The sequence below is a fragment of the Oncorhynchus kisutch genome, linkage group LG2 (assembly GCF_002021735.2).
Source record: "Oncorhynchus kisutch isolate 150728-3 linkage group LG2, Okis_V2, whole genome shotgun sequence".
NCBI classification, from domain to species: Eukaryota; Metazoa; Chordata; class Actinopteri; order Salmoniformes; family Salmonidae; genus Oncorhynchus; species Oncorhynchus kisutch.
This window is the reverse complement of record NC_034175.2, coordinates 53,038,279-53,061,927: the sequence shown is the minus strand read 5'-3', so window position 1 is coordinate 53,061,927 and position 23,649 is coordinate 53,038,279. Positions and strand designations below refer to the sequence as shown.

The 23,649-nt window shown below is 42.1% G+C and overlaps 1 protein-coding gene across 1 annotated transcript in view; it reads right to left on the bottom strand.

Moving 5' to 3' along the window:
* The window catches only part of abca12 (ATP-binding cassette, sub-family A (ABC1), member 12), a 96,765-nt gene that overhangs the window by 71,410 nt on the left and 1,706 nt on the right, over positions 1-23,649 (bottom strand). Inside the window, exons 4-19 of the mRNA XM_031797498.1 lie at positions 21,868-22,027; positions 20,188-20,312; positions 19,723-19,796; positions 17,386-17,565; positions 17,011-17,216; positions 15,252-15,373; positions 14,248-14,351; positions 13,142-13,285; positions 12,267-12,436; positions 11,819-11,949; positions 11,541-11,671; positions 6,682-6,852; positions 6,031-6,242; positions 3,268-3,398; positions 1,084-1,204; positions 196-526 (exon numbers count right to left, since the gene is read on the bottom strand). Of these exons, the coding sequence (XP_031653358.1) occupies positions 196-526; positions 1,084-1,204; positions 3,268-3,398; positions 6,031-6,242; positions 6,682-6,852; positions 11,541-11,671; positions 11,819-11,949; positions 12,267-12,436; positions 13,142-13,285; positions 14,248-14,351; positions 15,252-15,373; positions 17,011-17,216; positions 17,386-17,565; positions 19,723-19,796; positions 20,188-20,312; positions 21,868-22,027 (2,513 nt within the window). The remainder of the gene's footprint in view (positions 1-195; positions 527-1,083; positions 1,205-3,267; positions 3,399-6,030; positions 6,243-6,681; positions 6,853-11,540; positions 11,672-11,818; positions 11,950-12,266; positions 12,437-13,141; positions 13,286-14,247; positions 14,352-15,251; positions 15,374-17,010; positions 17,217-17,385; positions 17,566-19,722; positions 19,797-20,187; positions 20,313-21,867; positions 22,028-23,649) is intronic.

The following is a 23,649-nucleotide window of genomic DNA, read 5'->3' as shown; positions in this document are numbered from 1 at the left end:
CATATCTACAGTTTCACATCTACAAAACATTGATCTTGAATAAATAATACAATTGCAAAATACTATACGGTGTGGTTTCCCGGACACAGATTAAATTTAGTCCTGGTCTAAAAATCATGCTCTATAAAGAATCTCCTTTGAAAATGCTTTCTAGTCCAGAACTAGGCTTAATCTCTGTCTAATGTTTTTGGCTACCTTCAGGGCAATGGCCATCACAGATGAAGCATTGGGAGCCTGGAATCCACCTCCCTGGGTCCACAGGGCTTCCAGAGGCTTCAGGCCCAGGGCCTCTAACATCTCCCCCAGGAGAGAGAGGGGCAGCTCGGAGTTGGTGCTAAACTGCTCCAGGGACATGAGGTTGGAGACCAGCGTGATGTCCTTGTTCAGGATGGTGATCAAGTTCTCCAGGAGGGCTGGGATGGAGCCGTCCCCTAGGACTAGGTCGGACCTGAGGAGCTGGGTGACCGCGCCTGTGGCAATGTTTCCATAGACAGCCTGGAGGAAAGACAAGGAGCCCTGGACATGCCTGTGGAAAAGAGAACAAAAATGTTGTTATCTCTTTCACTTGGCACCAAACACATACCTCATAATCAACTAGAAAAGGTACATTTACATCTAATAAACCACTAATCAAAATCAATAACAAATAATATGTTTGAGTAATAATCTACTAGTCTATATGTTGTAATAATAATCTAGTCATAAAAAATATGATCAATTGACAACAACAAAACAGATCAATGAGAGCGCATCACTAAGAAGTAAGTGTGAATCGGAGTCATTACAATGTGAGGAACAATTAGACACAATGTGAGCAGGAGAAGGAAAGACACCAGGGGAGAAAGTCTGTGGCAGAAGTGACGTTACAGTAGTTAGATAACACTTTACTTAGAGGCACGGTATGCATCCCAAATGGCACCCTATTCCCTATATAGCGCACTGCTTTTGAAAACAGCCCAATGGGCCCTGGTCAAAAGTAGTGCACTAAGTAGGGAAAATGGTGCCATTCTGGAAACAGCCTAAACCATAAACTCCACACCTATGGCCAGGCTCTATCCTTCTCTGACCTATGAGATCACTTACCTAAGTAATACAGCAGGGTTAGCAGAAAACTCCTGTACCAGAGCAGCGGTGGTTGGGATAAACTGCTGCCAGGTAAACCCAGTATTGCAGATATAGGTGTATGTGGTAGAATCAACAGTACCTGTTATGATATATATTATATATTGTTTTAAAACAGATAGAGCTCATGAGTGGAACAGACAGAGCCTGCGTCCAAAATAGCATCCTATGTAGTGCATTACTTCTGACCAGGGGGCTCTGGTCAAAAGACGTGCACTCTATAGCGAATAGGGTGCCATTTGGGACAAACAGTTTATCTTGTCATTATGTATCTTTGTCACAGAGCTACTGCTCAGCATTGATGACAACACCAAGACAACCAGGGCAATGAGTATTCACGTTATCGAAATGTGCACACGTGTAATGGTGGCCATATTGCCAAAAATGCATGTAGCTTTGAGCATTGGATATGGATACTGGATATAGCTGACTATGAACATTTGCTTATTCCTCATTATAATGAGTAATCAAATTGCCAGCTCTCAGCATCTTCTGTTCCATGGTATGATTGGCACGTAACTGATCAGTTATAACAATAAGTAAATATCATACTGTCTATTTGTGTACTTGTGAGCTAAAACTGACCCTAACCCTCCAGGCGGTCTACTTGTACATCAAGCTGCCTCACCTTACAAAAACAGGTAATAGGCTCCTGCCCTATGGTCCATACTGGCTTGGACAAGGCATATAGTACCTTTGGAAAGTATTCAGACCCCTTGACTTTATCCACATTTTGTTACGTTACAGCCTTATTCTAAAATAGAAGAAAACAATGTTTTTCCCTATCAACAAACACACAATACCCCATAATGACAAAGCAAAAAAACAGTTTTTTTTTTACATTTTTGCTAATTTATTAAAAAAATTCAAACAGAAATACCTAAGTATTCAGACCATTTGCTTTGAGACTTGACATTGAGCTCAGGGGAATCGTGCTTCTGTTGATCATCCTTGAGATGTTTCAACAACTTGATTGATCCGCCTGTAGTAAATTCAATTGATTGGATGTGATATGGAAAGGCACACACTTGTCTATATAAGGTCCCACAGTTGACAGTGCATGTCAGAGTAAAATCCAAGCCATGAGGTCGAAGGAATTATCAGTAGAGCTCTAAGACAGGATTGCATTGAGGCACAGATCTGGGGAAGAGAGTTCCTCTGTGGAGATGGGAGAAACCTCCAGAAGGACAAACATCTCTGGAGCACTCCACCAATCAGGTCTTTATGGTAGAGTAGCCAGATGAAAGCCACTCCTCAGTAAAAGGCACATGACAGCCCGCTTGGAGTTTGCCAAAAAGCACCTAAAGACATTCAGACTATGAGAAACAAGATTCTCTGGTCTGATGAAACCCAGATTGAACTCTTTGGCCTGAATGCCAAGTGTCACGTCTGGAGGAAACCTGGCACCATCCCTACGGTGAAGCATGGTAGTGGCAGCATCATGCTGTGGAGAGACTAGTCAGGATTGAAGGAAAGATGAACAGAGAAAATTACAGAGAGAACCTTGATGAAAACCTGCTCCAGAGCGCTCAGAACCTCAGACTGGGGCGAAGGTTCACCTTCCAACAGGACAACGACTCTAAACGCACAACCCAAGACAATGCAGGAGTGGCTTCGGTACAAGTCTCTGAATGTCCTTGAGTAGCACATCCAGAGCCCGGACTTGAACCCGATCGAACATCTCTGGGGAGACCTGAAAATAGCTGTGCAGCAACGCTCCATATCCAACCTGATAGAGCTTGACAAGATCTACAGAGAAGAATGGGAGAATCTCCCCAAATACAGGTGTGCCAAGCTGGTAGCATCATACCCAAGAAGACACAAGGCTGTAATCACTGCCAAAGGTGCTTCAACAAAGTACTGAGTAAAGGGTCTGAATAATTATGTTCTTTTCAGTTTTTATTGTTAATACATTTGCAAAATTAGCAAAAAAACGTTTTTGCATTGTCATTATGGGGTATTGTGTGTAGATAGATGAGGGGAAAAAAACAATTTATTCAATTTTAGAATAAGGCTGTAAAGTAATAAAATGTGGAAAAAGTCAAGGGGTCTGAATACTTTCCAAATGCACTGTACGTACCTTACCTTATGTGTGCATGTGTTCTTTATGTGTTTGTTGTATTGGTGTATGCATGCCTGACTCACAATTTGGTGAAGCGGTGACATTGGGCTGGTAGTTCATTATCCAGTAGGCGATGTGGAAGTATGACTCCATAGACGGCCACATTGAGCTGTTCTGGAGGTGAGAGCCCACAGTGACGAATGCCCCCAAACCCCTGAGAGACATAGAGAAATGGATGTTGAGTTTATACATGACAACCAACTCATAACATATACACACTTACATATCCCACTAACATATTGGATAGCAATACCTCATCTCAGCTAGGGCTGTGGCGGTTATGAAATTTTGTCAACCGGTTAATGTTATGCAAAACTCTGCTGGTCTCACGGTAATTGACCGTTAATTAACATAAACATGTTTAGCATCTCCAGGCCTCCACACATACAAGCCAGTGATGTGCCTTTGGAACATCTACATTTAAAAAGGTCTATTAAATCTATTATTTATTTTAGTCAGGTCTAAAGAAACATTATGATGTGAGGAAAATGTATTTCAGATAAACAGAATATGAGTTGGCCTTTTACTGTATGTTATCTGGCTATGCTCCATGCCGTAGGCTGTAGGCTTGTTCATTTAGCAGACAAGATATGTTTAAAAGTCCCGTGCCATTATTTTATATTATATGACTTTATAGTAAGAAGAATAGAATTAAATATAGCTGAATAAAATAGGAAGGATTTTTTTCCAGTCCGGAGGGAGTGCACATATGAAATGGCTATGCTAAGCATAAACGTGATCATTTGAAACAGGTCCTATAAAATAGATTTAGATTTATTTGGAAAATGTTGTTGTGATTGATAAACCTTAGAATGTCTTAAAAATCAAAACATATATGGGCTGCATGACGAAACTATTGATGATTTGAGAAAGTTGCAAAAAAAAGCTTGCGCTATGTTCATTGCCTCAGAATGCACCGCTGTTCTCTCATCAAGTGATCATATTTTCACCCATCAGATTATTCTCAATTTAATCTCGTCTTCACAAATATGTCAAATTAATTTCGATATAGAACGGCCCATTATCAAATGGGCAGGAACAGGGGGTGGGGCAAAAGACAGGGAATGGAGGCCGCAAGCTTCCCACCGTCCCTTTGTCAATGATCCCTGGTAGCCTACTTCGGTTTTATAGCACAGCTGTGCTTAATATGAGCAGCTGGAAAAGAAATACAACAACACTTATTTCACTTCATGCATCAACCACTGTTTGAGGTGCATGCTATTGCTGCGCGACAGTTCATATTTCGCCCACACTCTGCATGCCGTGGGCTCCCCAACCCTGTTTCTGCAGCTACCCAGTGCTTAATTTGGGAAACCAAGTGGGAAACCATAAAGGAATAAAGGAGAGAGAAGGAGATGGAAACACTTGGTGGTGAGATATTCTGTACAGCTAAAGGTAATGTGCCACCCGATTAACCCTATTACTAGGCTATTCAAAATCAAATACAAATGCACTATAATTGTAGGCTACCTGTAAGCTCCCCTACACAATCAATGAACCAACAGCAACGCCTAGGGCTATTCATTCTCTCCCAGACTCATGAATAGCAATTTGGAGCATAAGCTAACCAGTCCATCCAGTATGCATAATAATACAGTACACGCTCAAAGGTGATTAGGCCTACTCAAATTTGTTTAATTTTGGAGTATAGGCTAGACCAATGATGTAGCAAGGACATCTTAAATCAGTTTTATTTTATGTTTTTCTGCCATGCATGATAAGCGGTAGGCTATGTATTGTACAATTTAGTTTTTAGGGCTCATTCTAATATGCATATGGGTGCTTTGAATTAATCATCACCTTAGAAAATGGTATCCATTTTGTTGTGTTAAGGCTTTGATACAACATCCACATCAACCATGTTTTCCACTCAGCTTCAACTTGTTGTTGAACTTCTTTCTTCAAACTGATCATCACAGTGAGGTGAGATTTAAAAGCTCATACTGTTTTGATGGTAAGTGTTGGATGTGATTTTTGATTGCATTTGCATTGACATCAGAGTGGTTAGAGGGACAATAGAGCCCTGATTACCAGGTTGTTAGGACCTGATGGTCATTAGCAAGTTGGGAACTACCAGAGTATGTCCAGAGCACATAAAAGGACTCAACGGTCAAGTAGAATCTCACTTTACATCAATGATATATTCAGTATCATTTCTACATGTTGTATTTGCTAACACATGTTGATAGACTCAAAAAAAAAAGTTTGGACACACCTACTCATTCAAGGGTTTTTCTTTATTTGTACTATTTTCTACATTGTCGAACAACAGTGACGATATCAAAACTATTAAATAACACATATGGAATCATGTAGTAACCAAAAAATATATATTTTAGATTAAATATTCTTCAAAGTAGCCACTCTTTGCCTTGATGACAGCTTTGCACACTTTTGGCATTCTCTTAATCTCAAATATAAAATATATTTGGTTACTACACGATTCTGTATGTATTATTTTATAGTTTTGATGTCGTCACTATTATTCTACAATGTAGAAAATAGTAAACATAAATAAAAACCCTTGAATGAGTAGGTGAGTCCAAACTTTTGACTGGTATGGTACATACTGATAACTCCGCTTGTGGATGCAAGGATATTGTATACTCATTTATACACAAACCTTGATTATATTATCTCAAGACAGCATGGTCATCCTGTGGTTGCTAAAGGTACACTGACCATGACAAATGAAAAAGAAAGAGTATACACTCATCTCTACTTGGTCGATTTATTTGACCAACGTTTCGGCCAAAGGGCCTTCATTAGTGTGTCTACGCACTAACCTTGTCATGAGAATCTGTGTCCAGTCCACTGCAGTGATGTTCTCAGGGACCCAGCCCACCAGGTAGGCAGCATCCAACAGATTACTGAAGTTCCTCAAGGCCACTTCACCACTGACAAAGGAGCCAGCCAGTGCATGCCACTCAGTGAGGATCATGGGAACGGTGACATTGGCGATGGTAGTGCCCTGTACTATGTTCATAAGCTGAGTCGCCTTGGATATAGAAGGAAATTACAAAATGATCAAAGAAAGTTGAATATGTTTTAGGATATAACATAACAACAATTGCTGGCTTATACTAAAGCGTCTTAATATCCCAAAAAATGTACTTAAAGTAACTTCTCAAAATTACAGAAAATGGTTTCTGGAAAAAAATCTATAGAAGGAAAATCCACAGGCTCATATATGACACAGTTTCTGTTTACTGTTTACTACCAATGGTATTCTCACTAGACCATTCATCAATGTTTCTAATGGAAATGACCTACATGGTCTAAACCAGTATTGGGTCTGAGGGAGGTGTGTGTTGTTTGTATTCTCATTTTGTGATAACCTTTTAATCTTCAGTTATTTTATCAGAACCTCATTTTCTAGGGGTGACCTAGCCAATAAGACACAACCTGTGAGAGCTGTCCAGGTACACATGACTTACCTTGTCAACCACAGGCATCCACTCAGCCAGCAGAGCGTCTGGGAGACGAGAGTTGTTCCCTGGGCAGAAGAGGGCGTTCCACAGGCTGGGGTCCATGGAGCTCAGAGAGGAGAGCCAGGACCACTGGCCCAGCAGATCTTCACACCTTACTGGTCCCTGAGATATTAGGACCTATTGGAAACCAACAAGCAATGAATAAATGAATGAATGAATGTCACTGAGCCATTATAACCTATTGGAAACCAACAAGGAATGAATGAATGGATGGATGAATGTCACTGAGCAATTAGAACCTACTGGAACCCAACAAGTAATGAATTAATGAATACATGTATTTATTAATTAATTAATGATTGAATAAATCTATTAATTAAATAAATAATTAATGATTGAATGAATGAATGAATGTCCCTGAGCCATTAGGATCTTTTGGAAACCAACAAGAACATCATATCACTGAAAATATAGGCACTGTGTATAACCCATACACAGTGCCTTCAGAAAGTATTCATCATCATTTTAGAAATGTTTGCAAATTTATTAGAAATAAAAACCTGAAACATTACATTTACATAAGTATTCAGACCCTTTACTCAGTACTTTGTTGAAGCACTTTTGGAAGCAATTACAGCCGCGAGTCTTCTTGGGTAAGACGCCACAAGCTTGGCACACCTGTATTTGGGGAGTTTCTCCCATTCTTCTCTGCAGATCCTCTCGAGCTCTGTCAGGTTGGATGGGTAGCATTGTTGCACAGGTATTTTCAGGTCTCTCCAGAGATGTTTGATCGGGTTAAGGTCCGGGCTCTGGCTGGGCCACTCAAGGATATTCAGAGAATTGTCCTGAAGCCACTCTTGTGTTGTCTTGGCTGTGTGCTTAGGGTCGTTGTCCTCTTGGAAGGTGAATCTTCGTCCCAGTCTGAGGTCCTGCGTGCTCCGGAGCAGGTTTTCATCAAGGATCTCTCTGTACTTTTCTCTGTTCATCTTTGCCTCGATCCTGACTAGTTTTCCAGTTCCTGCCGCTAATAGATATCCCCACAGCATGATGCTGCCACCACCATGCTGCCACCACCATGCTTCAACGTAGGGATGGTGCCAGGTTTCCTCCAGATGTGACACTTGGCATTCAGGCCAAAGAGTTCAATCTTGGTTTCATCAGACCAGAGAATCTTGTTTCTCATTTTCTGAGAGAATTTAGGTGCATTTTGGCAAACTCCAAGCGGGCTGTCATGTGCCATTTACTGAGGAGTGGCTTCCGTCTGGGCACTCTACCGTAAGGGCCTGATTGGTGGAGTGCTGCAGAGATGGTTGTCCTACTGGAAGGTTCTCCCATCTCCACAAAGGAACTCTAGAGCTCTGTCAGAGTGACCATTGGGTTCTTGGTCACCTCCCTGACCAAGGCCCTTCTCCCCCGATTGCTCAGTTTGGCCGAGCGTCCAGCTCAAGAAAGAGTATTGGTGGTTCCAAACTTCTTCCATTTAAGAATGATGGAGGCAACTGTGTTCTTGGTAACCTTCGATGCTGCAGACATTTTTTGGTACCCTTCCCCAGATCTGTGCCTCGACACAATCCTGTCTTGTAGCTCTGCCGACAATTCCTTCGACCTCAAGGATTGTTTTTTACTCCAACATGCACTGTCAACTGTGGGACTGACACGTTCTGACCTTAGTTCCTTTGTTTTGTCTTTGTTTAGTATGGTCAGGGCGTGAGTTGGGGTGGGCAGTCTATGTTTGTTTTTCTATGTTGGTTTCTGTGTTCTGCCTAGTATGGTTCTCAATCAGAGGCAGGTGTCGTTAGTTGTCTCTGATTGAGAATCATACTTAGGTAGCCTTTTTTCCACCTGTGTTTCGTGGGTGTTTGTCTTCCAGTGCCAGTGTTTGTTCGCCACACGGGACTGTTTCGTTGATGCACGTTATTTTGTTTTGTTCCAGTGTTCTGTTGTTTTTATTAAACATTATGAAACACTTACCATGCTGCGTTTTGGTCCTCGATCCTTCTCGCTACTCCTCCTCAGAAGAGGAGGATGAAATCCGTTACAGAAACACCCACCACAAAAGGACCAAGCAGCGTGGTAACGGGCAGCAGCAGAAGAAGCAGCGATCGCAGGACTCCTAGACATGGGAGGAGATTCTGGACGGCAAGGGACCCTGGGCACAGGCTGGAGAATATCGCCGCCCCAAGGCTGAGCTGGAGGCAGCGAAAGCCGAGAAGCGGTGGTATGAGGAGGCAGCACGGCAGCGCGGCTGGAAGCCCGAGAGGCAGCCCCAAAAATGTATTGGGTGGGGGCACATGGGGAGTGTGGCGAAGGCAGGTAGGAGACCTGCGCCAACTTCCCATGCTTACCGGAGAGAGGGACCGGGCAGGCACCGTGTTCAGCTCCTCGTATCGGCCGGGCTAGAGTGGGCATCGAGCCAGGTGCAATGAAGCCGGGCTCAGCGCATCTGGTCTCCAGTGCGTCTCCTCGGGCCGGTGTACATGGCACCAGCCTTACGCATGGTGTCCCCGGTTCACCAGCACAGCCCAGTGCAGGCTATTCCACCTTGCCGCACTGGCCTGGCAACGGGGAGCTTTCAACCAAGTAAGGTTGGGCAGGCTCGGTGCTCGAGACCTCCTGTGTGCCTTCACAGTATGGTCTATCCGGTGCCACCTCCACGTACCAGCCCTCCGGTGGCAGCCCCTCGCACCAGGCTGTCTCTCCGTCTTCTCCCTACAGGTGCTCCCGCCTCTCCAGCGCTGCCAGTGTCTCCCATCTGTCCTGAGCTGCCAGAGTCTCCAGTCTGTCCTGAGCTGCCAGAGTCTCCCGTCTGTCCTGAGCTGCCAGAGTCTCCCGTCTGTCCTGAGCTGCCAGAGTCTCCCGTCTGTCCTGAGCTGCCAGAGTCTCCCGTCTGTCCTGAGCTGCCGGAGTCTCTCGTCTGTCCTGAGCTGCCGGAGTCTCCCGTCTGTCCTGAGCTGCCAGAGCCGTCAGTCAGCCAGGAGCTACCAGAGCCGTCAGTCAGCCAGGAGCTGCCAGAGCCGTCAGTCAGCCAGGAGCTGCCAGAGCCGTCAGTCAGCCAGGAGCTGCCAGAGCCGTCAGTCAGCCAGGAGCTGCCAGAGCCGTCAGTCAGCCAGGAGCTGCCAGAGCCGTCAGTCAGCCAGGAGCTGCCAGAGCCATCAGTCAGCCAGGAGCTGCCAGAGCCATCAGTCAGCCAGGAGCTGCCAGAGCTGCCTGTCACGCCGAACACAAGTGTTCTATAGGATTGAGGTCAGGGCTTTGTAATGGCCACTCAAATACCTTCTTTGTTGTCCTTAAGCCATTTTGCCACAACTTTGGAAGTATGCTTAGAGTCATTGTCCATTTGGAAGACCCATTTACGACCAAGCTTTAACTTCCTGACTGATGTCTTGAAATGTTGCTTCAATATATCCACATAATTTTCCTACCTCATGATGCCATCTATTTTGTGAAGTGCACCAGTCCCTCCTGCAGCAAAACACCCCCACAAGATGATGCTGCCACCCCCCTGCTTCACGGTTGGGATGGTGTTCTTCTCCCTTTTTCCTCCAAACATAACGATGGTCATTATGGCCAAACAGATGAACATGGTACCTTCAGGCGTTTGGAAATTGCTCCCAAGGATGAACCAGACCTGTGGAGGTCTACAATTTTTTTTCTGGGGTCTTGGCTGATTTCTTTTGATTTTCCCATTATTTCAAGCAAGGAGGCACTGAGTTTGAAGGTAGGCCTTGAAATATATACACAGGTACACCTCCAATTGACTCAAATGATGTCAATTAGCCTATCAGAAGCTTCTAAAGCCATGACATCATTTTCTGGAATTTTCCAAGCTGTTTAAAGGCACAGTTAACTTAGTGTATGTAAACTTATGTAAAATTGTAATACAGTGAATTATAAGTGAAATAATCTTTCTGCAAACAATTGTTGGAAAGATTACTTGTGTCATGCACAAAGTAGATGTCCTAACTGACTTGCCAAAACTAGAGTTTGTTAACAAATTTGTGGAATGGTTGAAAAATGAGTTTTAATGACTCCAACCTAAGTGTATGTAAACTTCCGACTTCAACTGTAAATGCATATTACAAAAAAAAACAAGACAATGGTACTACTCTCGCAATCATTGGATTTAAATAAATGTATTAGGCTCTAATATTTTGATTTCACATGACTGGGCAGGGGCGCAGCCATGGGTGGGCCTGGGAGGGCATAGGCCCACCTACTTATTACAGACAGAAATACTCCTCAGTTTCATCAGCTGTCCGAGTGGCTGGTCTCAGACGATCCCGCAGGTGAAGAAGCCGGATGTGAAGGTCCTGGGCTTTCATAGTTACACGTGGTCTGCGTTTATGAGGACGGTTGGAGGCACTAAAACAACGTTGGAGGCACTTATGGTAAAGAAATTACCATTCAATTCTCTGGCAACAGCTCTGGTAGACATTCCTGCAGCCAGCATGTCAATTGCACTTGAGGTACATCTGTGGCATTGTGTGGTGTGACAAAACTGCACATTTAAAGTGGCCTTTGAATATCCCCAGCACAAGGTGCACCTGTGTAATGATCATGCCGTTTAATCAGATTCTTGATATGCTACACCTATCTGGTGGATGGATTATCTTGGCAAAAGAGGAATGCTCACTAACAGGGGTGTAAACAAATTTGAGAGAAATAAGCTTTTTGTGGGTATGGAACATATCTTGGAATTTTTATTTCAGCTCATGAAACATGGGACCCAACACTTTACATGTTTTGTTTATATTTTTGTTCAGTATACTTCTGGTTGTAAACAGATTATAAGTACTTTAGTTCTTTTTATGATGTCATTTCAACCAGTTTTGCCTGCTTTTCCCAATTCAAGCCAGTCCACTCACCTTCATGATTGTCTTCACTATTGAGTCCATGACCTGTCCAGCAAAGTTGTCAGCAGCAGCCTGGTTGGACATCAGGGAGAGGAAGGTATCCTGGTAGGTATGGGCGTCTGACGACACCTTCCCCATCATCTCTGTGTGTCAGAAATAAAACACAAGGTGACCATGGTCAATTCAATTCAAAATGCTTTATTGGCACAACAGAAGTATACAGTTCCAGTTCATCTTCATTGGATACAGTATATGCAGCACTCATACAGTACTATACACAGAGTACATACCCACTAGAGTATCCAAGCCTGTCGTAGCCAGCTGCATGGAGGCATGGCCGGTGGTGAGGGCCATCTGAACGTAGTTCCAGCCAGGAATGCCCTTCAGAAGCTCCACTGCTACTGAGGACACACTCAGGAATCTGCCAAATCAGAGTTTAGATGTCACCCATGGGAGAATGGACACTATGGATATACTTTGGGCTTCTTTGCTTGGTAATATACTTTCTTATGGAGTTTATAGACTATTCTGAAGCTTCCAGGTACTAAGATCAGTTACACCTATTTCAGGTAGATTCAAATGGAAGTCCTATCATCACCGACGACTACTTTAAGTCTATTTCCAAACCTTGTTGAATGACAAATAAAATATTGAGCTGCCAATTTTAAATGTGCAGTATTTGACATGTATCTAGCACCAGAACTACACAATGAGAGAAACAAAACAATATTCACTCACAGCTCTTCCTCTATGGTCTGAGGCTGTGTGTCACTGCTACGCTGGGACCTTGTGTTGTTGGAGGAGCCGTGGCCCTCGGGGGCCACAAACAGTCCCATCAGGCTGTGGACGAGGCCTCTGGCGAAGGTAACATCCCCCGGAGCAGTGTCTTTACTCGAGGCCAGGAGGCTCTGAGGAGGGGAAACACAGCAAGCCACACAGAGGACCAATAAACTCCATTGAACCCCAATCTCCTTTGCGACCCTGTATGCACAGTATGTTTTATACAGTTACCACTGATCATCAAATAAGCCCATTAGGGATCAAACAGTCAGCCTGAAGAAATATATTATTTCTGAACCCGACGGTTCAGTGAGTGAGCACACAGATGAGAGGCGGCTTAGCTCACTGCATCTGACTGGTAATAAGTTTAAAGCTCTACCCCTAGCCTCGTGGCAGCCTGGCAGAAAGGTGTAATTGGTCATCTCTGGGGTCCTGTTATACAGGTGGCCCTGTGAGTTCCCCCATCAGTCCCCATTGCTCTGTTATGTTGTTGTAGCTAGGATGTTACCAAGGTAACCCTTTGTTTGGTTTGCCCCTGTGTCTCTGATTGAGTGTATGTATTGAGAAGGGGGTAGAGCGAGGAAGGGAGGGACAAAGAGAGAGAGGAGGAAGAGAGATAGAGAGAAAGTGGAATTATGTAATGTATTCATGTCTTTACATTTGAACAACAGAGAATAGAATAAGGGGGAAAAGGGTTTGTAATGCTATTCAGAAAGGAAATGCAAGACAGCAACAGGCCCTACCCCAGACATAACATTCACTGCCTGTTTTCCTCTGTTCTCTGCTCATCTCTGTGCTGATGCCATAACACATTGCCACCTACACACACATACCTGTTGGGCCACCTTGTCGGCACTGATCCACCCCAGCAGCATATCCATTGTCACTCCAGTACAAGCTGCTTGGAGCTCAACACTGAGGTTTCCTGAACATATGTAGGAATGCAGGAGTGCCTTGTCCATTGTAAGTGCCACAGCCTAAAGGTTGGGGTTGGAGAGGTTCATGTTTGAGTATGCATCAGTAAAGTAATTTATACTATAATAATCCCATAATTACTTTGAACTAACATAATTTTTTAGGAGTAATTGTACATATCTCCTTCAAAGGGATAATTCGGGATTTTGGCAATGAGGCCCTACTTCTCCAGACATTTGTTATGTCGCTGTGTCCAGTATGAAGGAAGTTAGAGGTCGTTTCTCGAGACAATGCTAACTAGCGTTAGCACAATGGCTGGAAGTCTATGGCTGGAAGTCTATGGGTATCTACTAGCATGCTAGCAGATACCCATAGACTTCAGTCATTGCGCTAATACTAGTACTGGCTCGCGAAACTACCTCTAACTTCATTCATACTGGACACAGAGACATAAAAATGGTATCCACCAGTTCATCTGACTCTAGGCAAGTAGATAAAGGGCATCATTGCCAAAATCCTTCAAATAACATTCAAATAACAAAAATAACAATAAAACAGGCACCCCGCCACTTTTTGGGGTAAATAGCTTAGGGATGGGACTGAAGAACTCTCAAATTCATAGACTGAGCTATATTGTCCCTTTTAGAAAATTGGTGATGAGTATCACTGTTGAGTAAGAACAGATTTTACATCCATCCTGATATCAGATAGAAGCATTCCTAGTCACTTCCTGGTACCTAGACTAATCAGATTATATTATTTAGTATGCCGTCATACAGGCTAAATATTTATTTACTGGAGGATATTCAGACACATACTGTGCTGTACTAAGAACAGATTTAGCCCAGGGAATGGAATCTTTAGCCTGGTCCCAGATATGTTTGTGCTGTCTTGCCAATGTGACATGACAATGAACACAGGAGTTGGCTAGACAGCACAAACAGATCTGGACCAGGCTAGGGAAGCTTAACTCACATTTCTAAAGCATTCAAACGGGGCCTTTGGCCAGGGAAGGGAGGTTTACCTGGTCTAGTGGTATCCTGACCTGCTGCATGAGGGCGTTGACAACTGCTGGTACTGAGGTATTGGGTGGCACCATGATAACATCACCAAGGGTGATGTAGACATCTGTGTAAAATCATATTTTTTGAGAAATGTCAGATAAAAGTGGCCTATCTAAAGAGGTTACTGACAAGTGAGAGCTGAAAACATGACAGTCAACATTCCTCTGAGGGGTTTGTATTTTGATCTAGTATAAATGTTGGATGTAAGTTCACATTCTAGTTTCTTTCATGGTGTTCCCTTCCAAATCAAAAGAATGTTGTTTGATTCTGTAAGTCATGACAAATAAAAACACTACCTCTGTCCTCTTCCAATTAACCTGGCTGATTCACATAGCTGAACTTAAATGAGCTAGTTTTGTAGTTGCCAGGATTTATTCTAGCACAAATTGTTTATCCAAAAGCAACAGGTCAGAAACTCCTGATACTTGATTTAATAGTTATTAAAGCGATTGCATCTTGTTTTAACCCAGATGATAACGCCATAACATGGCGAAACAGTACTGTGCTTTGTTAGGGAGTTTCCCCTTGGGATAAAGGTTTATTGTTGTTGGCCTGCATGTGGAGTCTGAATTCAAAAATGTAAAATGCATCTGATTCTGACCATCAGATTATATTTATGTCTTCCCAACTGAATAAATACACTGACAAATCAAAAACATGTAAATGAGTGCAGATGGACATGTGGTGCTTTAGGTAAATTAGTAATTAGAGAAAGAATAAGGATGTTAATAAGAGAGTCATCAGAAAACAATAGAGATAGTAAGTAGACATGGAGATCAAACATGATGTAAGAAAAAGGTTGGAAGTGATTTAAAGAGGGCCACAATGTAAATATACATTTTTTTGTGTAATCCTCAATAATTGTATTTATGCATGTTGTCTTTTTCTACTTGTGTTTAAATAAATTGTCTAATAAACATATCTGATTTTGTTGATTGCTTTGTTCTTGGCATAGGTACCGTACCTCTGCCATGCCAGTTCCTGATGTACTGGAGCAGGTTGATGCTTCCGACAATAGCAGGGTTCACCATGGAGACAACTGAAAGATTAGCCTCTGGGAAGTTGCTCTCGATGGCAGCTATAGTCCTACACAGGAGAGGGGAGGAGGAGAAAACATATGCCTGATAATGATTTACTCACCTAATGTAGGCTATGGTGAGCACAGACATGGAGATATCGGAGTGTGCACACATGCACGTAGCACACACAAGCATAATATTGGATCATAAATTGTGCTTCCTGTGTTATACTTATGCTACAATGTTTATTCTATTCTACTGAGCAATTTACTTTATGTTTGTATTCTTATCGTATCTTATTTCTTATTGTTGTTGCATTGGCGAGAAGGAGCCTGGAAGTAAGCATTTCGTTGGATGGTGTATAACATGTGTAAAAAAAACTTGAAACACACATGCACACTCACACACACACATTCCAGACACCTGCAGCAAGATGAGTTTATTATGCTTATGTAATACCTTGAAGAAACTAGTTTTGACATGACTTTTGTCACGGAGAAGAAAGAGCCTGTCATTCATCATGAATAAAACACAGCTTAGGAGGTATGCATTTTTCCACCATGGTGCAGTTGACAAACCAGATTGTTGAGATAAAAAGGAATGGTAAAGTTCAGCAGTGTTTGTCGAAACTCCCTCTATAGTTCATCCTGTACTCTATAACTATCTATCTCTTGCTAAACTCACATAACCACACTACAGGCAGAAAATTCCCCTAGGTACAGATCTAGGATCAGCTTCCCCTCTCCCAATCCTAACCTAAACCATTGGTGGGGGAATGCCAAACTGACCCCAAATCAACATCTGGGGGCAACTACACCCTACACCCAGAACCACCCAAGGTTTGAAGCTAGGGTCAGTACAGTTTAAAACTCCATCAACACTATACCCTCCATACTACAACTATCTCTCTCCTCCCAAACTCTGCCCGCTTCCTCAACAATACTCTCCTGAGAGCCTGGTTCTTTTCCAGGGTCCTTCCTTCTAGTTAGTTGTTTCCTTGTCGGTGTGCTTCTGCTTGCTCTTTGTGCTCTAGGCCGGGTTACTGTTAAGCACTTTGTTAAGCACTTTGTTAGGCACTTTGTTAGGCACTTTGTTAAGCACTTTGTTGAGCACTTTGTTAGGCACTTTGTTAAGCACTTTGTTGAGCACTTTGTTAGGCACTTTGTTAAGCACTTTGTTGAGCACTTTGTTAAGCACTTTGTTAAGCACTTTGTTAGGCACTTTGTTGAGCACTTTGTTAGGCACTTTGTTAAGCACTTTGAGCACTTTGTTAAGCACTTTGTGAGGCACTTTGTTAGGCACTTTGTTAGGCACTTTGTTAAGCACTTTGTTAGGCACTTTGTTGGGCACTTTGTTGAGCACTTTGTTAGGCACTTTGTTAAGCACTTTGTTGAGCACTTTGTTGAGCACTTTGTTAGGCACTTTGTTAGGCACTTTGTTAGGTACTTTGTTAAGCACCTTGTTAGGCACTTTGGTTAGCACTTTGATAAGCACTTTGTGACAACTAATAATAGTAAATGCCATTGAGCAGAGGCTTTATCCAAAGCGACTTACTATCATGCATGCATGCATTTTCATATGGATTGCCTTAGCGGGAATCAAACCCATGATCCTGGCATTTCAAGACTTCTAAGAGCCATTCTCTACCAACTGAGCCACACGTGACCAACTATTGATGTAAAATACATTTGATTAATTCATTACCTCTTGATGTTTTGCAGAAGACTCTCCCCCTCATCCAGCACCTGATCCAGAATCTTATCGGGGGTGGTGGGCATGAGGAGACGTGGCAGGCCCAGTAGCCCCTCCCACAGCGAAGTCTCCCTCTGCAGCCTCTCAAACACCACAACTGCCGTGCCCATTGTGGTCAGGGCCTGCGCTGGGTCTTTCAGCAACAGTTCCGTCAGCACCTGAGGGAACCAGCAGCATGCTTCAACATTAAACATCAAACATGATCCATCTATCTTATGTCTGAGTTTGCATAATATTAGTATTGTGTTGCCATCCTCCCAAGTCTTGTTTGTCACTGTTGGAACAGTGAGGAAGAGAACATTTGAGAGCACACACACATACACACACCTGGTTGATGGTGAGCAGTGAGACCTCCAGCAGGGTGTTGTTGGACTTGCAGAAGGTGACCAGTCCGTAGGTGAGGGGGTCGACAGAGGACATGGAGGACACGTTAAGGACCATCAGGGAGAAGGAGCACAGAGACTTCTTCAACAGGTTCACTGAATCCAGCATCGCATCCAGCACTTCCTGCTCGCTCGCACAGGGTAGAAGGATGGCACATAGGTATTTGGACTGAGTTATATATACAGAACATCATCTCAATACAAACCATTTTCTTAACATAATCACTGTCGAAAAAGGTTGTTCTGAATAACCTAAGACAATAGACTACACCCATATAACTGTTCTAACAGGCTAGAATACTCTTGTGATTGATTTATGGGTTGCCATATTTGTCCTTCTTTCCAAACATTACAGACCTACACTACATCTAACACTGCAGGGAAATGAACACTGTATAACCCTTGTACAGAGTACTCCACACCATAGACACTTCCAAACAAATACATCTGTAATAGAATGAGTATTTCAAAAGAGATTACTGGAGGATAGCAATTATATTAGAAGTATTACAGTTTACTACTATTCCACCTCAGTCATGATGATATCTAACCCAAAGGACAAAGTTAGCCATCCCTGTTATCTACAATAAGAAGAGATGCATCAGGTGTCAATATGACCCCAGAAAAAAATTACTTTATTACAATAGCCTCTGTCCAAAACTGTATTCGATTTAAATACTGTCAGGCCCAGGCAGAGGTTACTTTTTTATTTTGGATACTTATACATATACATTACCAATCAAAAGTTTGGACACACCTACTAATTTAAGGGTTTTTCTTTATTTTTTACTATTTTCTACGTTGTAGAATAATAGTGAAGACATCAAAGCCATGAAATAACACACATGGAATCATGTAGTAACCAAAAAAGTGTTAAACAAATCAAAATATATTTTATATTTGAGACTCTTCAAAGTAGCCACCCTTTGCCTTGATGACAGCTTTGCACACTCTTGGCATTCTCTCAACCAGCTTCACAAGGTAGTCATCTGGAATGCATTTCAATTAACAGGTGTGCCTTGTTAAAAGTACATTTTTGTGTTTAATGTGTTTGAGCCAATCAGTTGTGTTGTGACAAGGTAGGGTTGTTTTACAGAAGATAGCCCTATTTTGTAAAAGACCAAGTCCATATTATGGCAAGAACTGCTTAAATAAGAAAAGAGAAATGACATTCCATCATTACTTTGAGACATGAAGGTCAGTCAATACGGAAAATGTCAAGAACTTTGAAAGATTCTTCGAGTGCAGTTGCAAAAACAATCAAGCACTATGATGAGGACCGCCACAGGAAGGGAAGACCCAGAGTTACCTCTGCTGCAGAGGATAAGTTCAATAGAGTTACCAGCCTCAGAAATGGTCAATTAACTGCACCTCAGATTGCAGGCCAAATAAATGCTTCACAGAGTTCAATTAACACACATCTCAACATCAACTGTTCAGAGGAGACTGTGTGAATCAGACCTTCATGGTTGAATTGCTGCAAAGAAACCACTACTAAAGGACACCATAAGAAGAAGAGAATTGGACCAAGAAACATGAGCAATGGACATTAGATTGGTGGAAATCTGCCATTTGGTCTGATGAGTCCAAATGTGAGATTTCTGGTTTCAGCCGCCGTGTCTATGTGTGACACAGAGTAGGTGACCGGATGATCTCCGCATGTGTGGCTCCCACTATGAAGCATGGAGGAGGAGGTGTGATAGTTTGGGGGTGCTTTGCTGGTGACACTGTCAGTGATTTATTTAGAATTCAAGGCACACTTAACCAGCATGGCTACCACAACATTCTGCAGCGATACGCAATCCCATCTAGTTTGCGCTTAGGGGGCTATCATTTGTTTTTCAACAGGACAATGACCCAACACACCTCCAGGCTGTGTAAGGGCTATTTGCTGCATCAGATGACCTGGCCTCCACAATCACCAGACCTCAACCCAATTGAGATGGTTTGGGATGAGTTGGACCGCAGAGTGAAGGAAAAGCAGCCAACAAGTGCTCAGCATATGTGGGAACTCCTTCAATACTGTTGGAAAAGTATTCCAGGTGACTACCTCATGAAGCTGGTTGAGAGAATGCCAAGAGAGGGCAAAGCTGTCATGAAGGCAAAGGGTGGCTACTTTGAAGAATCTCAAATATAAAATATATTTAGATTTGTTTAACACTTTTTTGGTTACTACATGATTCCATATGTGTTTTTGATGTTTTGATGTCTTCACTATTATTCTACAATGTACAAACTTTTGACTGGTACTGTACATATTGATGATTTCCATCAGACGCACCTTGTCTCCCAGTAGGGTGTTGTTAAATCCCTCCATGGGAGAGTTGTACTTTGATTTATCTTGGTGGCTGGCATCTGGAAAATATGAAGGATATAGTTAATATATAAGCCCGCATGGTACCATTCATTACACCATCCTTATGTCATTGTATAAATTGTAACAAATATAAACAAGAGACATTGCCACAAAGATAGTTAACATAGGCTACAAGGGAAACAAATCAACATAGTCATATAGAGTGTAGTATTTATTAGCAGTTCACCTATATGTTTTTAGACTTTCCTATGGTTTCTCTAGCCTGAGTGCCAGTCTGTTTGTGCTATCATGTCAACTTCTTGTTACTTATTGTCATGCCAAACATTGACAAAAATGCTTGGCTTGACAATGACAGCAATAGTTTTGGCAAGAGCACAAACAGATCTGGGACCAGACCATGGTTTTATGTTACTGAGGAAGTGGACCTACTCAGAAACATATCCCAGAGCTCCATTATCTGAGGCTGGTCAGATGTCTGGTGCAGCACAGCACGGACTCTACCACCCATCCCAATGTCCATTAGCATGGGGGTGCCATGGGGCAGCAGGGTTACCCTGTTATATATGGAGAGAGGGGGAGGAGAGGAGAGGAGAGAGAAAATACGGTGAGAGTGGTTATGCAGAGAGAGAAGGGGTGGAGAGAGTGGACCACTTAGACTGGTCTCAGATCTGTTTGTGCTCTTTTCAACTCCATTGCGTTCATTGTCAAGCCAAACAGTCTGGCATGACAATTCAATAATGAGAGAGCAGAAAAAGACAGCCACCTAAGATATTAAAATAAAAGGCAGCAGTATGTGAAAATATAAATGTACCATATAGTAGAGTACAATGACAAGCAATAATCTTTACAAATGCCTACCATCATGCATAGCCTCTTCACAATCTTTTCACACAACCCTACACTTTGACAACAAACACCCATCAGTTACTTATGTAATAGCTGTTGTTTTTAACACAAAGAAACACTTACTGCACTTGAATGGCTGTGATAATGAGGATTTATGAAAGGCTGAAGATGTGTCCAAACAAAGAGGTAGAAAATAGAAGCTATGAGGCATTGTGAAAGCAACCTGTCAATCAGCCATGTAGCCAGTTACGTATTCCACCAGGTAAAGGGGAAACCAAACAGGTTCTCCTATTGTTGGCGCCCTCATGGAATGTTCTTATGCTCAACAACAATAAGTAGAATTAAGTGACAACGACAGCATGGGCTAAACATGATGATGGAGTCACTGTTGATTCCACAGAGGAACTTGAAATATGCAACACACCTAACTCTACAAAGCAAGACTTTTCCATGGTCAAACGTTCAGAAAATGACTCAAATCTATCTTACCGTAAACATATTATCTGAAATGATATTGTTGACCAATACAAATTCAAAACTGTACTACAAAAAACTACTAATTAATGACATTCTCATTGTTGTTGACGACAGGCCATTAGTAGTCAGCAGAAAAAAACTGAGAGTTAGAAAGCACCCCCCCCCCCTCTCCCCAAGGTAATTTTCCATGAAGACACTAATCCCCTCCCTTGTGATGTGATGCAGTACCATCAAGGTGTCTCCCTCCTCTGTGTTGTGGGGTTGCTGTTCTCCGACCTGTCTCTTTGTGTCTCTCTACTCACTAAAACTATACCAGATGATAAAATGAGCCTCAACGCAAAACAAAAATATATTTATTCCTCAGTGGCATCACAATATTGATGAATCTGAGAGGAATAATTGATGTGACACATCCACAAATGACTTAATGTATCATTATATTCATTTGTTCAGTTCTGGTGGATGTTGAGGTTTGACTTTTGACTTTTATAACTTATATTATGACTCATGAGGCATTTCTGCTCTGAAATCAAAGACAGCCTGTTTCCTCACACTATTCCCTGACTCTATCCTTCTAGGCAGTGGAATTGCAAAATCAAAACCACAGCATCATCCAATTCTGATAGATAACTTGACCACAGAAGCACAGTAGTTCAGGTTCAGGAGAATGTTGTATGAGAACGGACAGTGATAGATGAGTTGAATATCCCCCCTTACTATGCAAAGTGCTTTGAGCATCTGGAAAAGCACTATATAAAACTACAAAGTTATGTGAAGACAGAGTACCTCTTTGCATCGTGTTCTGTCCAGGATGCCCTGGTGTTTTTAGTTGGACTCTTGGAGAACAGACGAGTTGTGTTGTGGCAGGAGCTGTCTGTGTTACACATGAGGGTCTGGAGAAAGGGGAAGAAACCTGTACTGGGGAGGTTCCTCGGGGCCACATAGCCTGGGACAGACAGACAGACACACCAAGTCATTTGGGTAGCACTTAACATTATAACATGGAATCGAAACATACTGTGTATATAGTTAAGACAATACAGTACTGTTTCTCAGTATTAATTAACTGGTATTTCATAGGAAAGTAAAAATGTGTATTTTATAGGACGTACTTACAAACAATTCAACATAGTTGGTAACTACCTGACACCAAATACTGTTGGAATATACAGGTAATAACATGGTAATAAAGTGGAAACTACTGGTAATTATTAGGCCCACTGTTTCTCACATTAATCACCTTATAATTGTTAATAATATGTTATTACTTCAAATACCCTTAACGTAGTTCACATAGTTCTGTTGCATAATTTACATTCCATCATAATACAATAACTTATATTTGTGCAATAATTTTCCAAATGGTGAAATGATTGCTAAGCAAACAAATGTCCATTATGTCCAGAGAACCTATGGAAGAAACATGAGGAAACACTGGACCTGTCTCAGAGGTCATTAATCTGGTCACTCACATGATCAAAAGGTTACACAAACATGACTAAGCAATATCAAACACATATACAGTGAACGCTAACCTGATTATTTGGATTGGTAATGAATATGGAGAAATGTCATGATCTATATTACTAAAAATACTGATCTCATCATTTGACCAGCCCATCACTAATAAAAACTGATAATACAGCAAACACTATGAGAATATGACTTGATGGAGGACATAGGACATTCCGAGCAATGAAGCACAGAAGATGGTGTCTTTCATTTCATCTAACCTCAGTCAACAAACATTCCATCCAATCTCTGGAGCACCCACACATCACCACACTGGAAACAATACAGGCCTCTGAATGATCTCTGTGGTGTCAAGTCATTTAGGGCAAGGGTCACTATCATCAACCCTCCCTGCCCTGGCATTAACAGACAAATTATACCTTGTCTGTCAACTCTACAAAGCTAAAATAATTGAGAGTGGCAGGTGGAAAATCCTATTCGATAATTACAGATGGGGGGAAAATCAATACAGTTTCATATGGGGATATTATTTTTGGGGCAATATCGCAATATTACTTTTGCGCTAGTTGGCTGTACCTGCACCAAAACTCCCGTATTTTTCCTTCATAGCTTGTTCTCCATCTTCTTTCTGAATGGGGAGCCAATTTGTTTTCAGCACTTTTATTTCGATGACTGATCATAACTAGATTTATCATGGCTCTCTCTTGTCCCTCTGCAGTAGACATGTGGTCAGCAATATGTTCAGAACATCGAATCACAATAAAATCACAGTATCAAATTGCAATACATATAGAATCGTGAGAATCATAAGAATCACAATACATATTGTATCGGCGGCTAAGTATCGTGATAATATCGTATTGTGAGTTCAATGGCAATTCCCAGCCCTACCGATTATGCATCTTAAATGTAAGTTATTTTGGTCATGCTTTGTTGACTTAAAACTGGACAGAAACAACACAATTTACTGGTATTGCTATACGAAAGCCCATAGACCAATCATGATGGCATCTCAACTAACACAATTTGGTCACTCCTATTTGTGTTGTTAGTGTCTTTTATTTGCTGAATCACATGATGAGGAGCTTTGTGAGA